General features: G+C 39.0%; 1 protein-coding gene across 2 annotated transcripts in view; it reads right to left on the bottom strand.

The window, feature by feature from the left end:
* Window positions 1-13,881, bottom strand: part of Babam2 (BRISC and BRCA1 A complex member 2) — a 389,222-nt gene that overhangs the window by 161,940 nt on the left and 213,401 nt on the right. For both annotated transcript variants that reach the window (XM_070025282.1, XM_070025283.1), the window contains exon 7: window positions 12,972-13,081. In XM_070025282.1, coding sequence (XP_069881383.1) covers window positions 12,972-13,081 — 110 coding nt within the window. The remainder of the gene's footprint in view (window positions 1-12,971; window positions 13,082-13,881) is intronic.

The following is a 13,881-nucleotide window of genomic DNA, read 5'->3' as shown; positions in this document are numbered from 1 at the left end:
TATCAAGTGTTTGGCATAAAAGAGTATAAGGGAAGGTGAATGAAACAACAGACAAGCAATTAAATATTTGGTATAGATTTCAAGATAGTATGAAGAAAAAAGAAGCAAGCATCTGACGATAGACTGCACATATCTGAGAGAAAAAGACATGTCTAGGAGAAGTGGAGAAAAACAGTGAATTGAATAAAGCTGATGAGTGATCATTTACAATGAAAAACAATAAGCTTTGCTTATAAGCAAGACAGTGATAAGATCATGTTTGTGTCCTTAAAAGACCACTGTCGAGCTGGGAAGGTGGCTCAGTGGTAGAGCGCTTGCCTTGCATGCATGAGGCACTGGGTTCGATTCCTTAGCACCACATAAGCAAAAAGAAAAAAGCCAGAAGTGGCGCTGTGGCTCAAGTGGTAGAGCGCTAGCCTTGAGCTGAAGAGCTGAGGGAGCGCCCAGACCCAGAGTTCAGGCCCCACGACAGGACCCCCCCCCCAAAAAAAAAAAGACCACTGTCTAGGGTAGCAATTGGGGAAGAAGTAGATGCAGTGAGACTACTGTAGCTCAGATAAACTTGATTTAAAACCATAAGAAGTAAAGAACAAGAAAGTTTCAATGGCCACATGGCTCAAATAGCTTTAGAGTGTCATTCCAAGAACATTCATCAGTGATTCCTTGTAGAAAACTGGAAAACTCAAAACACAATGCAGACAGACATCTAATAGTGTGGTCAGCTAGATAATCTGGAGATCTCCTAATACAAAACACTGAAAACTGTTGGATAAAACTTCTAAGCAAATAGCTATATTCCCTTCAAAGTAAGGGTGTCTGATCTGGGTGCCTAGGATTCAGCAATCTCCAACACATGGTACACAAGCTGCTATGAGTGTAGTAGGCACTGATCGGTCTCAGACAAATGCACAGAGCATGCCCTTCCTTGCCCGCCCTGTCCAACAAAGGGGGATGAAGGGGGTGGAGGCAAGGGAGTCACAGGGATCAAAGTCTGTTTCAGAAGATTAATCTGGCAGAGAGGTGTGGAACAGGGCTAAGGAAAAGGGTGAGGTGAGGAGTATGCAAGGTCACTGTGGAAGCGCCATTAACTGGCAGCTGTTTAGATGGCAAGCAAGGCAGATGGAACATAGGATGCCTCAATTTCATGGCTGGGATCACTAGAGGGATGGTGGAGCCATTAATGAAAAGAAAAACTAGAAAATAAGAGTGGATTTGGGAGAAAGGTAAATGGACGGTGTTAGATGATATTTGTATTTTTAAATTTTAAGTGTTTATTTTTCATTGTTTTAAATACTTTATTGCCATTTACACAAAATAATGAAGATGGAATTGTGACATTTTCATACATGTTTATGACATATTTTAATCATATTCACTCCCCACCATACAATACTTCAGATGTTAGAGTTGCAACTACGGATGATTTTAGCATGAGATAGTGTTCAAAGTTCACAAACCTAGAACAAGGATCTCTTGGGAGATCCTTGGGAGAAAGTCTCACTGTGTAGCCCAAACTAGCCAAACTGGTGATTCTCATGCTTAAATTTCCCCAGAGCTGGGATTACAGGTGAAAGATAAGAACAGTGAGTCCCATGTGAAGTATAAACATTAGCTTCAGAAGAACATGTTATTCCCCATAGTATATTTAAGACTTTTCTTTCTGTGCATTTTTCTGGGGTAAAGTCCATGGTTCTTATCAGATTTTCAAAAAGGTCTACGGTAATCAGCTCTTCTTTAAATACGTATCAACTTTGTATACATTTAACCTTTGGTGTTCATATTTCCACTGGGATGTGTCTGCTTGTCAATTTCATCTATCCCATGTGAGATTCACTGGTGTCTCTCACCAGGTTAGAAATATTTTAGAGCATTTTCCCTGCCACATTCTAATTCCTCTGCCCCTACCAACAACATGACCTATGTTCTTGTGAGCTACCGCTGTACATCTCAGACTCTCCATGAAAAAATATCTTCTTATGAATAAAAATAAACAAACAGCAGTCACATAAAATAGTAAACATTTAGAACACTGATGTTGGGAAATGGTGTTAAATCAAAAAGCACACATTTCTCATTGTTATTGCAGAAAAGAAAAACTCTGTCCCAAACCTTTGAGATGTTCAGCAGAAAGTGTTAGGCTTGATCTTTGGAACGAAAACAATACAATTTACATTTCAGATTACTCAGAGCTGCCCTAAGATAGAAAATAAACCCAAGATAGATAATTTAAGCAAGTTTAAGAAACATATCAGTGAGATTTGAGTTATAATAGATTTATATGTGTCTTCTTTCTAAATGTGCATTTTTTTATCTGAAAAGAAACCAAGTATGTAGCCATCACTAACTTAAACAGCTGGGGGAGATGGGAACTGTACATTAGAATACTTCCAAAAATATATTTGGGACTCATTAATCCTCCTTACCACCCCCCCCCACTCCATTCTACTTCCTTTTTTCATAATGGTTCAAAGCAAAGACTGAGCCCTTGATCTTTTGGGAGACACAGGCAAGACAAAGGGCCAAACTCACTAAATGAAAACTTGCTTAACTTTTCAGAATTCCATTCAAAGTCACCAAGAACCTTCTGGCCCCACTCCCAGACTAGTAAAATGAGCATCTCAAGTCCTTAAAGACTAAGATGGCTCTTTCCACCAAAACCAAATATACATCTCCCCTGGCAGCTGGTTGTCTTAGCATACTCTAAAAGGATATTTACGAAGTGGGAGGGGGAACATCTCCAGAAGCACTATGTTTATTATAGGATTATCTGAGTGACTCTCAAGTAAACATGAGTAAATTAAACCATGTTTGCTATGATGTGCTATTACTTAAATTCTGCTATAAAAATCACCTCAAGAGACCTAGGGGTCTCTTTTTTGAGACAGTAGATATATATGTAAAATTATGTATATTACATTCATTTGCATATATTTTAAAATATAAGAATTATCTTTCCTTCTAATTGATCTATGCTGAGACAATTTTTAAATTACTCTAAAAGTCTTTTGAGCATCTATAATGAGGTATTCCATTATATTAGATATTAAATTCTGTAGTACATTTGAGTAGAATCATAATATATTGAATTTGCTTATTGTATTAAAATTTACTTTATCTGATTTATGAGAATAAAATATCCTTACCCATTATTTTAAGTAGTGTTATTTTAATTTTCATCTCCCTTACTCTTTTCCTAAGTTCTTTAGTCAAGTTTTGATTTAAACCAGTCTGTGAATTATCCACTCTAAATATCCCCAGAGACCATGTTTGTGGCCAGGTAAACCAAGGGGAAAAGGAGGTCAGACAGGCCAAAGTGGGATATGAGGTCACATGAGACCAAAACCATATTCACAACAAGTCGTTATGTCGAAAACAAACTTTACAACTCAGCTGAGATCTTCTAAAACATAAACAAACACCTTCTACCTTTCAGGAACAGTGGACCATAAAGGACACTAGCATCCTAGTTACATGGCACAGACCAAGAAATACGTATGGAGACCATTTGCCTTTCTAGGCACATAGATCATAGCTTTTGCGCTTTGGGAAGACAGGTCTGTCAGTGAGGACTAGGAATGAGTTCAAGTGGGGACCAAGGCAGGACCATCTTGGCAGGAGATGAGTCATGGTTCATCATTCTTCAATCAATGGAAACAGAGGCCCATCCTTAAGGAGTTTACAGATCATGAGACAATGTGATAACAGAGGCATGAACATAGGAAGGGCAAATCTAGTTTTACTGGGGAGGCAAGAAGTGGAGGGCAGAAAAAATTCCATACACGAGGTAGCTACTGAGAAGACCTAAGAAGATGGATGGACTTGGACAGACCCTTCAGAAGTGGGACATAAATCCAAAGTTCAAGTCACAAGGCCCGTCTGAGCAAAGGTTATAAAAACAAAATGGAAAGCGTGTCCAAAAAAATCACAAAAATCTCTGTTTGGCTAAACAAAAGACTATGCGTAGAGTTTGGATGGGGTGAAAAATTAAGTTAGGACAAGTCAGATGAAGAGATGTATAACAGTTCTGCTGGCAATATATAAGATAGTTTTGAGCAAGGACATTGTATGACTAGAACTACCAGTTCTGGAGCTGGATATTAAAAAGTTGGAAGTTAAAATTGGGAAGAGATTAGAAGTTAAAAGTCCACTGAGAGGCTGGACAAGATGGGAGGCAGAAATTGAGGAATACAGTTCAAGTACAGATACAGAAAAAAAAGGAGTTTGAGAGACTCCATCTCAAACAATGGCGGGGTGTGGTATCTTGCGGCTATTTGAATAGCCCAGTGGTTGGGCACAGTGGCCTCTGCCTGTGATGAGTACTGACATAGAGAGGCACCAGATAGTATGATCACAGCCTAGCCTGGCCCAAGACCATACCTTGAAACAGTTAGTGCAAAAAGGGACAAGAGGTCTGGCTCATGTGGTAGATAGAGTACCTGCCTAGCCAGCCTGAGAGTCTAAGGGTCTGAGGACCTGAGAGTTCAATCTCCAGCACCGCCAAAAAGGAAAAAAAAAGTCATCTAGAGACATGACACTTGAAGAACAGAGTCAGAAAATGAATTCAAGACATAGTGGAGAGTAATTTCTAATACAAAAGAACTGTCTGGCTCACAGGGGCGGGTAGCTGGTAGATGAAGCACTTAGGCAATGTTGTGAAGTGAAATAGAGTCTAAGAAGAAATGCTACCTCACTGGGGAATATTAAGTTCAGCTTTAGAAAGTTTGCATTAGAGGTTACAGTAGAACATAGACAGTTATCTATTAACATGGTGAGAAAGGTAGATCTGGAAACTGAGTCACAGTTAAGATTAGAAATGAGGGCTTGGCATTTATCCACAAAGAAGTAAGGCCACAAAAATGGTCTAGTGGTATAACCATAGGAAACATAATTCAACACAATTTAATGAGCTGAAAAGAATGTAGGGGCAGTGAAATAGACCAGAAAAGGGTCTAAGAACATCAGGTTATAGAGGAAAAAAGGCCATATTATAAAACACATGCCAGGAACACTATCATAAGGTTCATACAGCATGCTAAACTGAACAGCAATTTCAACACTTAAAAATATTAAATACATACCTTTTTATTACTGTTACAGTGTTGGTTATTTAATCTCCAGAGAAGCCTCCTTACATTGGAAGAGCAAAGCTTTCCAAAACCTTCCAAGCCTCCTCTCTCTAAGCCAAAAAGAAATGTAATCGCCTTCCAAGAACTCTTACGGTATTAATAAGCATTTTCTTAGGTATTTATACAACTCAGGACACATTGACTGAACACCGTCTATGGGCTGAACACTACAACTGGAATAGATACCAATGAAATTGAGACTTCCTCTTCCCCATCTTTATAGAAGAAGTGGAGCTTAGAAAGTTTCATAACTTGAGCCAAGATTGTCAGTCAGTAAGTGAAGGAACAGAGGGCTTCTGACGCCAACTTATCCCGTGTGTGTGTGTGTGTGTGTGTGTGTGTGTGTGTGTGTGTGTGTGTGTGTGTGTGTGTGTGTGTGTATGCACATGTACGCACACATGCAACTAAATCACAAGTTATAACTTGCCATATTTGCTTCTAACTCCTTACTGTAGGGCACAGGTCATCTCTGCCCTTATCAACAAAATGCCTAGCAGAAAGAAAAGAAAGAAGGAAGGAAGGAAGGAAGGAAGGAAGGAAGGAAGGAAGGAAGGAAGGAAGGAAGGAAGGAAGGAAGGAAGGAAGGAAGGAAGGAAGGAAGGAAGGAAGGAAGGAAGGAAGGAAGGAAGGAAGGAAGGAAGGAAGGAAGGAAGGAAGGAAGGAAGGAAGGAAGGAAGGAAGGAAGGAAGGAAGGAAGGAAGGAAGGAAGGAAGGAAGGAAGGAAGGAAGGAAGGAAGGAAGGAAGGAAGGAAAGAAAGGACCCTGAACTCAGTTCTCACTGGGTGTTGTTGCTGGAGAATGAACACACACATACTAACAGTAGGCATTTATGGGCTGGTAAGCTTTGAGTACTTATTTCCAAGGCGGACTGTAACTTAACAACAAAAAGTTCTAAAAACAAACTCTGTACTTGTGAAAGATGCCACCTGGTCTGCCTCAGGGGCTGAAGTTGTCTTTTTATGCACCGAGTGGGAACAGCACAGGGAGTGACGAAGCTGGTTTTCTTCAAACCACTCCGACTAACTGATTGGAGCCAAGAAAAAGGCCCACACCTTTCAGAGAGGAGCACTAGGCAGACTCTGGTACCCATTTCACCTTTGCTTTCAATGCAAGGATTGCCAACAGTCTGGGAACGAGGAGAAGGTAGGGCATGTTTGGTGCCAGCTCTGATGATGTAACTTTAACATTCACAACTTCTGCCAGGAAAAAGAAAAACAACTGGTTTAGAAAGTATTTTTCTTGTTCCTAATAATCAACCAGAATCCACTTTGCATTTCTGACTACTACCTTTTGTTTTTTTTTTATATATAACATTAACTTACTTTAAAAAATGAATAGGATTTTAATGCCTAATCCAAATGACTGTTTTTAATTCCTTGGAAAACAAATGCATAGGGCCTGAAATGTGTTTATGTCCTCTGTGCATGAAGAACACGAAGTTCTTCTCAGAAGTGTTTATTCTGCAGCCATGCACATGTGCAGTGGGAAACCTGGAAACAATAGGCTGCTCAGCACCACAGGCAGCCTTGCGCCACAGGCTGACAGAGACACCAGGCAACTATTCCTGGACTTCGGAGAAACCAACAGACTTTACAAATGGGACTGTATTTCAAAGCATCATCCGATTATAACACACCAGAGTTTTCTACCAATGTATCTGACAAATGTTTCCTTTTGTGGGGATGTCTAATTTGGGCTCATTTTTTTTATATCTTTAGAATATTTAGGGCACAATGAATTCATGCCTCTTTTTTCACGATATGACCCTAAATTAGTCTTGTTCTTTTCAAGTGGGGCTTGATTTTAAGATCCTTGCCTCCCCCTCCCCCATGGATAAGTTGGGGTGGAGCAATAATAGCTATACTAAAGGTGTTTGTCAGGCTCAAAAATCTTTCTTTGTCCATGAACTCTGATTCAAGAACACAAGTCACCTCTTGTTAATGTTTACCTAATGTGGGTCAGGCTATTGGTCTCCCTAAACATTTACCTATCAGATATACTGCCAAAAGAACAGTATCAGCTAGGAAAAAGTTGGGCATCAGCACTGAGCAGGTCCACAGGGGATGCTTTTCCCATGACTTCTTAAGATCTTTCCATGACTGAGTTTAAAATCAATGTTAATTGTTGATGAGACAGCATAAAACGTAAGTATCAAGTAAGAGTTTAACACAATATAAAAAAGATAATATGAATCCCTTTCCACTCAATTCTTAAGCCCTTTCACAAGCAGAGAGCCTTCTTAAAATGGCATTGCTTCTGTTCCATGCTCTGAATTCTGCAAGAATGAACCACGGCTATTATAGAAGTCCCCTCTTATCCACGAAGACAATAAGATCCCTGAAACTGCAGGTCACACTAAACCTCAAATATACAATGCTTTTTCCTACACATACATTCGAACATCTGATAAAGTTTAACTTATAAATAAGGCACAATATTGACAACTAACAATAATTCTTTTTTTTTTCAATAATTCTACAATAAAACAGAACAACTGTAACTTTTACAGTTTGAGGTGCAATAGCAAAACTAGCACAGATTTCTTTTTCTTTCTATACAGTTTCATGAACATTTGTTCTTATCATAGCTCTCAGCAATCTCAACAAATACTTTTTAATTCTTCCCTTATTAAGAACTTCCAACTTCTCACATAAAGGGAAAACTATGCAGCTTCTCTTCGGCATATCCAAATTGTTAGCATCATTACTCTTACACGGTGAGGCCACTATTAAGTAAAATGAGGGCTACGTGAACACAAGCACTGGGAAGGCAGCATATACAGTGTGGACATGCTGGACAAAGGGATGATTCATGTCCCTGACAGGATGGCACAAGATTTCATCATGCTAAGACAAATGGTATACAATTTAAAATTTATGAGTTATTTGTTTCTGGAATTTTCCATTTAATATTTTCAGACCACAGTTGACTGTGGGTAACTGAATGCTCAGAAAGAGAAACCACAGATAAGGAGAGACTATACAACAATAATTTTAGCAAATATGCAAGTCCTTATAAAGTCATAGCTCAAGTTTATTGCCTTCCATTTTAACCCAGGCTAAACCATGATAACTTCTACTTACAACACAGGAACTTTTGGTTGTTTACTTCTGTAATATGAATGCAGTTATTGTAAGTGAATTTGTACCAACCCAGGAAATTTTGAGAATTTCCAAATACAGTGGTTAATTTTTTTTGGTGAGAATCACTGAGTCTATAAATGACTGCCAATTAGGTAATAATGATAAGACTTGTTCCTTAACAATAAGTAGCCACCTCTCAAACTAAAGCTATATTAGCAGACTACAATTAAGTCCCAAGAAGGCTACACTGATTGTGTATGGGAAAATGGTAGGGAGGGAGGGCATTTGACTAAGGCTATAGAAAATGTTTTCTTCAACAGGAAGAAAGGGTTACACATGGAACAATGTTAGCAAAGGTTCAACAGCAAGAGTAGAGGCAAACTTGACAAAGGAGCCAAAGACATACAAGGGAAGAAACATAGCTTCTTCAACCACTGGTGCTGGGAAAACTGGGCGGCCACATGCAGAAGACTAAAAGTGGACCTCAGCCTATCACCATGCACCAACATCAACTCAAAATGGATTAAAGAGCTTAACATTAAACCTGAATCTCTGAAACTACTGCAGGACAGAGTAGGAGAGACACTTGAACTTATAGGCATAGGAAGGAACTTCCTCAACAGAGTCCCACGGTCACAACAAATTGGAGAAAGACTCGACAAATGGGACTACCTTAAAATAAAAAGCTTCTGCACAGCTAAAGCTATCAGAACCAAGCTAGAAAGACAACCAACTAATTGGGAAAAAATATTTACCAGCAATATATCAGACAAGGGGTTAATATCCAATATATACAGGTAACTCAAGAAACTAATCCCTCCCAAACCTAACAAACCAATTACTAAATGGGCAAGGGAACTAAAGAGAGACTTCTCAGATAAAGAAAAAAAAATGGCAAAGAAACACATGAGGAAATGTTCACCACCCCTGGTTGTGAAGGAAATGCAAATAAAGACAACCCTGAGATAGATACCACCTTACCCCAGTCAGAATGTCCCATATCCACAAGTCAGCCAACGACAAATGCTGGAGGAGATGAGGAGAAAGAGGAACCCTATTACACTGCTGGTGGGAATGTACACTTATACAACCACTTTGGAAAGCAATCTGGAGGGTCCTCAGAAAGCTAAATATTGACCTCCCTTATGATCCAGTCATACCACTTCTAGGCATCTACCCTGAACAACAGGAACCAATATACAAGGACACGTGCACCTCCATGTTTATTGCAGCACTGTTCACAATAGCTAGGATATGGAAACAACCCAGATGCCCCACCACAGATGAATGGATCAAAAAATTGTGGTATCTATACACAATGGAATATTATGCAGCCATTAGAAATGACAGAATAATGGCATTTGCAGGGAAATGGATGGAGCTAGAAGAAATCATGTTGAGTGAGGTAAGCCAAGAGCAAAAAGACAAACGGTACATGGTCTTCCTGATAAGTGGATGTTAAATCCAAAATGTTAGGTGATAGGACAAAATTAACAAGAAACAAAGAACTCCCACTCATCTGGTCAAACCACTACTAAATAATCCCATGCTGTTGATCACATGTATGGTATATATGTGTATGCTGTTATATGTTATAGACCGTGATAGACAATTTGCTCCAGGAAAGTTAGAATGAGTTTGTGACTTTAAATGAGCATCACTATCCCACAATACTGTGAAATTTAGGAAATTATGTAATCACTTAATCACAATAAAAAAAGAAAACACCAGAAAACTAGAAGTGGTGCTGTGGCTCAAGTGGTAGAGCATGAGCCTTGAGCTGAATTGCTCAGGGACAGCTCCCAGGCCTAGAGCTCAAGCCCCATGACTGACAAAAAAAAGAGAGATTTTTCATGCGATTGTTTCTAACATATTTATAAGATTATGTCTTTGTTGCTTTGTATGTCCCTCCCTCATGGTATAACCCCTGCTTTCACTATATATGATGTTGGTATATGTGGAGGGAAGGGGGAAAAAAATCGTTAAAACAGGGATACAGGCGGACCCATTGCAACAATGAGATGTACAAGTTGTTATGTCGAAAAACGAACTTTACAACTTTGGTGGGGGGGAGGATGCGAAGGGATGGGAAGGGGAAACAAAGGAGGAGGCTACAATGCTTGATAAGAAATGTACTCATTATCTTGCCCATGTAATTGTAACCCCTCTGTACAGTATTTTCACAATAAAAATACGTTTATTAAAAAAAAAAACAACTTCAGATAGTACTAAATATCCCTTCTAATTGGGAACCACTGGCACTTATATAGATAAAGACCAATGAATAAAAATTGGTTTTATCTGAAAAAAAAGAGTAGAGGCAAACTGAGAAAATGTGAATTAAGTCTGGCTATGGGATGGCTTAAAGGAGAAGTAATAGAAAAGTGCAGCATCTAGTTCTTCACACTGAAAACAGAGAATAGCCTGGCACTGGAGGCTCATGCTTATAATTCTAGCTACTCAGGAGGCTGACATCTGAGGATCATAGTTCAAAGCCAGCCAATGCAGGAAAGTCCTTGAGAATTTGATCTACAAGTAACCTTCAGGGACAGTGCTCAGACCCTTAGTTCAAGCCCCAGGACTTGTACACACACACACACACACACACACACACACACACACACACACACACACACACACACACACACGCACGCATGCATGCATGTGTACTACATACACATACATGTATACACATGTATGCACGTGTATACACAACAGGAAAGAAGGTTGAAAGCTAGATTTTGGGAGTCAGAAAAATGACTTTTTAAATGTATTTTCCCTTATTAGTTTCTCATATTAGATTTTTAGAGTAAAAATATTTTACTAGAAAGCTTACTTGCAATCTAAGTATAATAATTTCAAAGAAAAATAACCTAGATTTTGGTAAATATTTGATTTTTTTGAGCTGGAAAAATCCCATCTATGGCTTAAGTAATACATTTAGTTTTTTTCCACATTTTGTAATTGTTTCTTTAATAATCTTTTGTTCTTAACTCATTACATACACACGGAGAGGGCTAGTCTGGAACAAGTACTTGCTTACTTATTCATGCATCCTTTCCTTTTCTGCTTTGTCTTATCCCTGGCTAACCACTCATTCTTCTGCTATGAACTCTATTAGTAACAATAACAACACTAGGTACTACTATTGCTGAGTGTTTGCTGTCGTGCTAGGCACTGCAGTTAATGTTTTATGTGCTTAATAGTTCAAACAACAGTTTGAAATAGGTATTACTATATCTATGTTATGACGAAGGAAACAAGCACAGAGATGTTAAATAGTTTGCCAGCTCCTAAATGGCAGAATCTGTTTGACTCAATAGTCTCTGGCCTCTTAGCACTTCATTGTACCTAGCAATCTTCTGACTAACACAGGTTAGTACTGGCAATGCACATATAAAACATTCAAGCCAGAAGCAGTGGCTCACATGCATAACATCAGTGATCTGGGAGGCAGAGATTGGGATGAACATGGTTCGAGGCTAGCCTAGGCAAAAAGTTCACAACACCTCATTCTTAACCAACAAAAAGCTGGGCATGATGATACATGCCTGTCATCCCACCTAAGTGGAAAGTGTAAATAGTAAAATCAGGCTAGCCCAAGAATAAACACGAGACTCTATTAAAAAATAATGCAAACAAAAAATACTATGGGCATGGCTCAAGTGGTAGAGCACCTGTCTAGTAAGTAAGAAGCCTTGAGTTCAAGTCCTAGTACTGCCAAAACATTACATATATAAAGTAAACATTCACTGAATGCCTGCTTCTCTGAAATTCTGTTCTAGAAGCTGTCAGAAATACAAAAATAATGAGAGTCTCCCATATTTGAGTATAACAGCTATATACTGTATCTGTACTATGGGGTGTCCATGACTTATAACTTAGTACTCCTAAGGTCACAGAGGATACAAATGGCTCAGAAGAAGAATGTTAGATGGTGACCACATCTACTCACAGGCAGAAATCAGCCAACCCCAACTAAATGACTAACAAAGGACTTTAATAATACATTTCCCTCAGAATATGTAAAAACTCTGCTGATGAAAAATCTGTCATGTCAGTGGTTCCCAACCAAATCTGCTTATAATCCATTTTCAATGACCCTCAGCTTCCTTTGAAGTAGAATAAGCTACTAAAGCATCTGGTCAACAATAAGCACATTGTTAACTGAACCCGTATAAAACTTATTACTATGGAGAAAAGCTACTTGGGAGAATAAGTGTGATATCACACGGCTGCTACTATGTAGCTGGATGCTATCTCAAATCATATGCAGCTGTTTAAACAAAGAGACAATTCAAACATCATCTTTTTTAAACTATCTTGCTTTTTTCCTACCACTTTTATTAACTTCTAAATACTTTTCTTACTATTTTAGAGACACTAGTTATATTTTTTTCCATAAACTAACAACTGTCAGGTCAGGTTTTACTTTTAGTCCTCTTTAGGTAACATGATTACTCATGATTACTCAAGGCATACGTGGAGGGAATCACAACTTTGGACTCTTGTCTGTACTTTTCTCTCCAATATTCAAATACCCAGATTTCACACACAAACTGCACAAATATGTTCATGAGAGATTACATTGTCAAGCACTATCTGCATATACTGTGCCATTAGAACTAATGCAGCAGATTTCTAAGGAAACCAAAGTTAATAAAGAGAAATCATTTTGAGTTCACAAGTGACAATGGAAAGAGCAAGGACCACACTGGTGAGCCAGGAGAAGCACAGGCTACTTAATGACATTGACACTTACTGCTCAATTCGGGGTGACAAGTACAGCTTGGGGTACACTTGGGTAGCTTCAGTGTCCTCAAAACTGACAGAAAGGAGGGCCACATCTTCTCCAGGATCTTCATTTACATCCTTAGACAGGAAGTGAAAAACAGTATCATGAATATCTGCTCTCTGAACTTTGTGGGTGTGTGTGTGCTCTTGCGCATGCTGGTCCTAGGGCTTGAACTCAGGGACTAAGTGCTATGCCTGAGCTTTTTTTTTTTCCCCCTCAAAACTAGCTCTCTACCACTTGAGCCACAGCTCCACTTCTGGCTTTTGTTGGTCATTTATTGGAGGTAAAAGTCTCACAAACTTTCCTGCCCAAGCTGCCTTCAAACAGTGATCCTCAGATCTCAGCCTCCTGAGCAGGTAGGATTGTAGGCATGAGCCTATGATCCTTCTGCGTTAGTGCCTTGAATACTGGGATTATGCCCCACCACACCCAGCTCATAGTCTCTGTCATTGAAGCCATGCTTTGTGAGCTCCTTAATCAAGCTGAACAGTTCAGGACATCCTTTACCACAAAACTCATCACTCCTCTACAGCTATGGCTCTCAAAGTTCTTGACCAAAAAAGCCTGCCATAAAGAGTGAGGCACAAGCCCCTACAAGTCACTTATTCCCACATCCAGGTAGAGGAGGGGAGTGAATCTTGTGGTAACAAAAAATGAGTGAATTGAAGTAAACATATAGGTAAAATATTTCTATGCTAAAACATCAACACAAAACATTAAAATACTGAGTAATCTTATTATACCTACCTTTATGGTATGCTGCAAATTACTTAAGTAACAAAACTTTGCCAGAAATATGTCCCCACAAAGTATGCCATCATACAAGTAAATTAAATGAATACGTATCTACTTCATTACAATGGACATGGATGGTCTA

The sequence above is a fragment of the Dipodomys merriami genome, unplaced genomic scaffold, assembly GCF_024711535.1.
Source record: "Dipodomys merriami isolate MVZ:Mamm:240054 unplaced genomic scaffold, mDipMer1.0.p SCAF_17, whole genome shotgun sequence".
Classification (NCBI taxonomy): domain Eukaryota; kingdom Metazoa; phylum Chordata; class Mammalia; order Rodentia; family Heteromyidae; genus Dipodomys; species Dipodomys merriami.
This window is presented reverse-complemented; position numbering and strand designations above follow the sequence as displayed.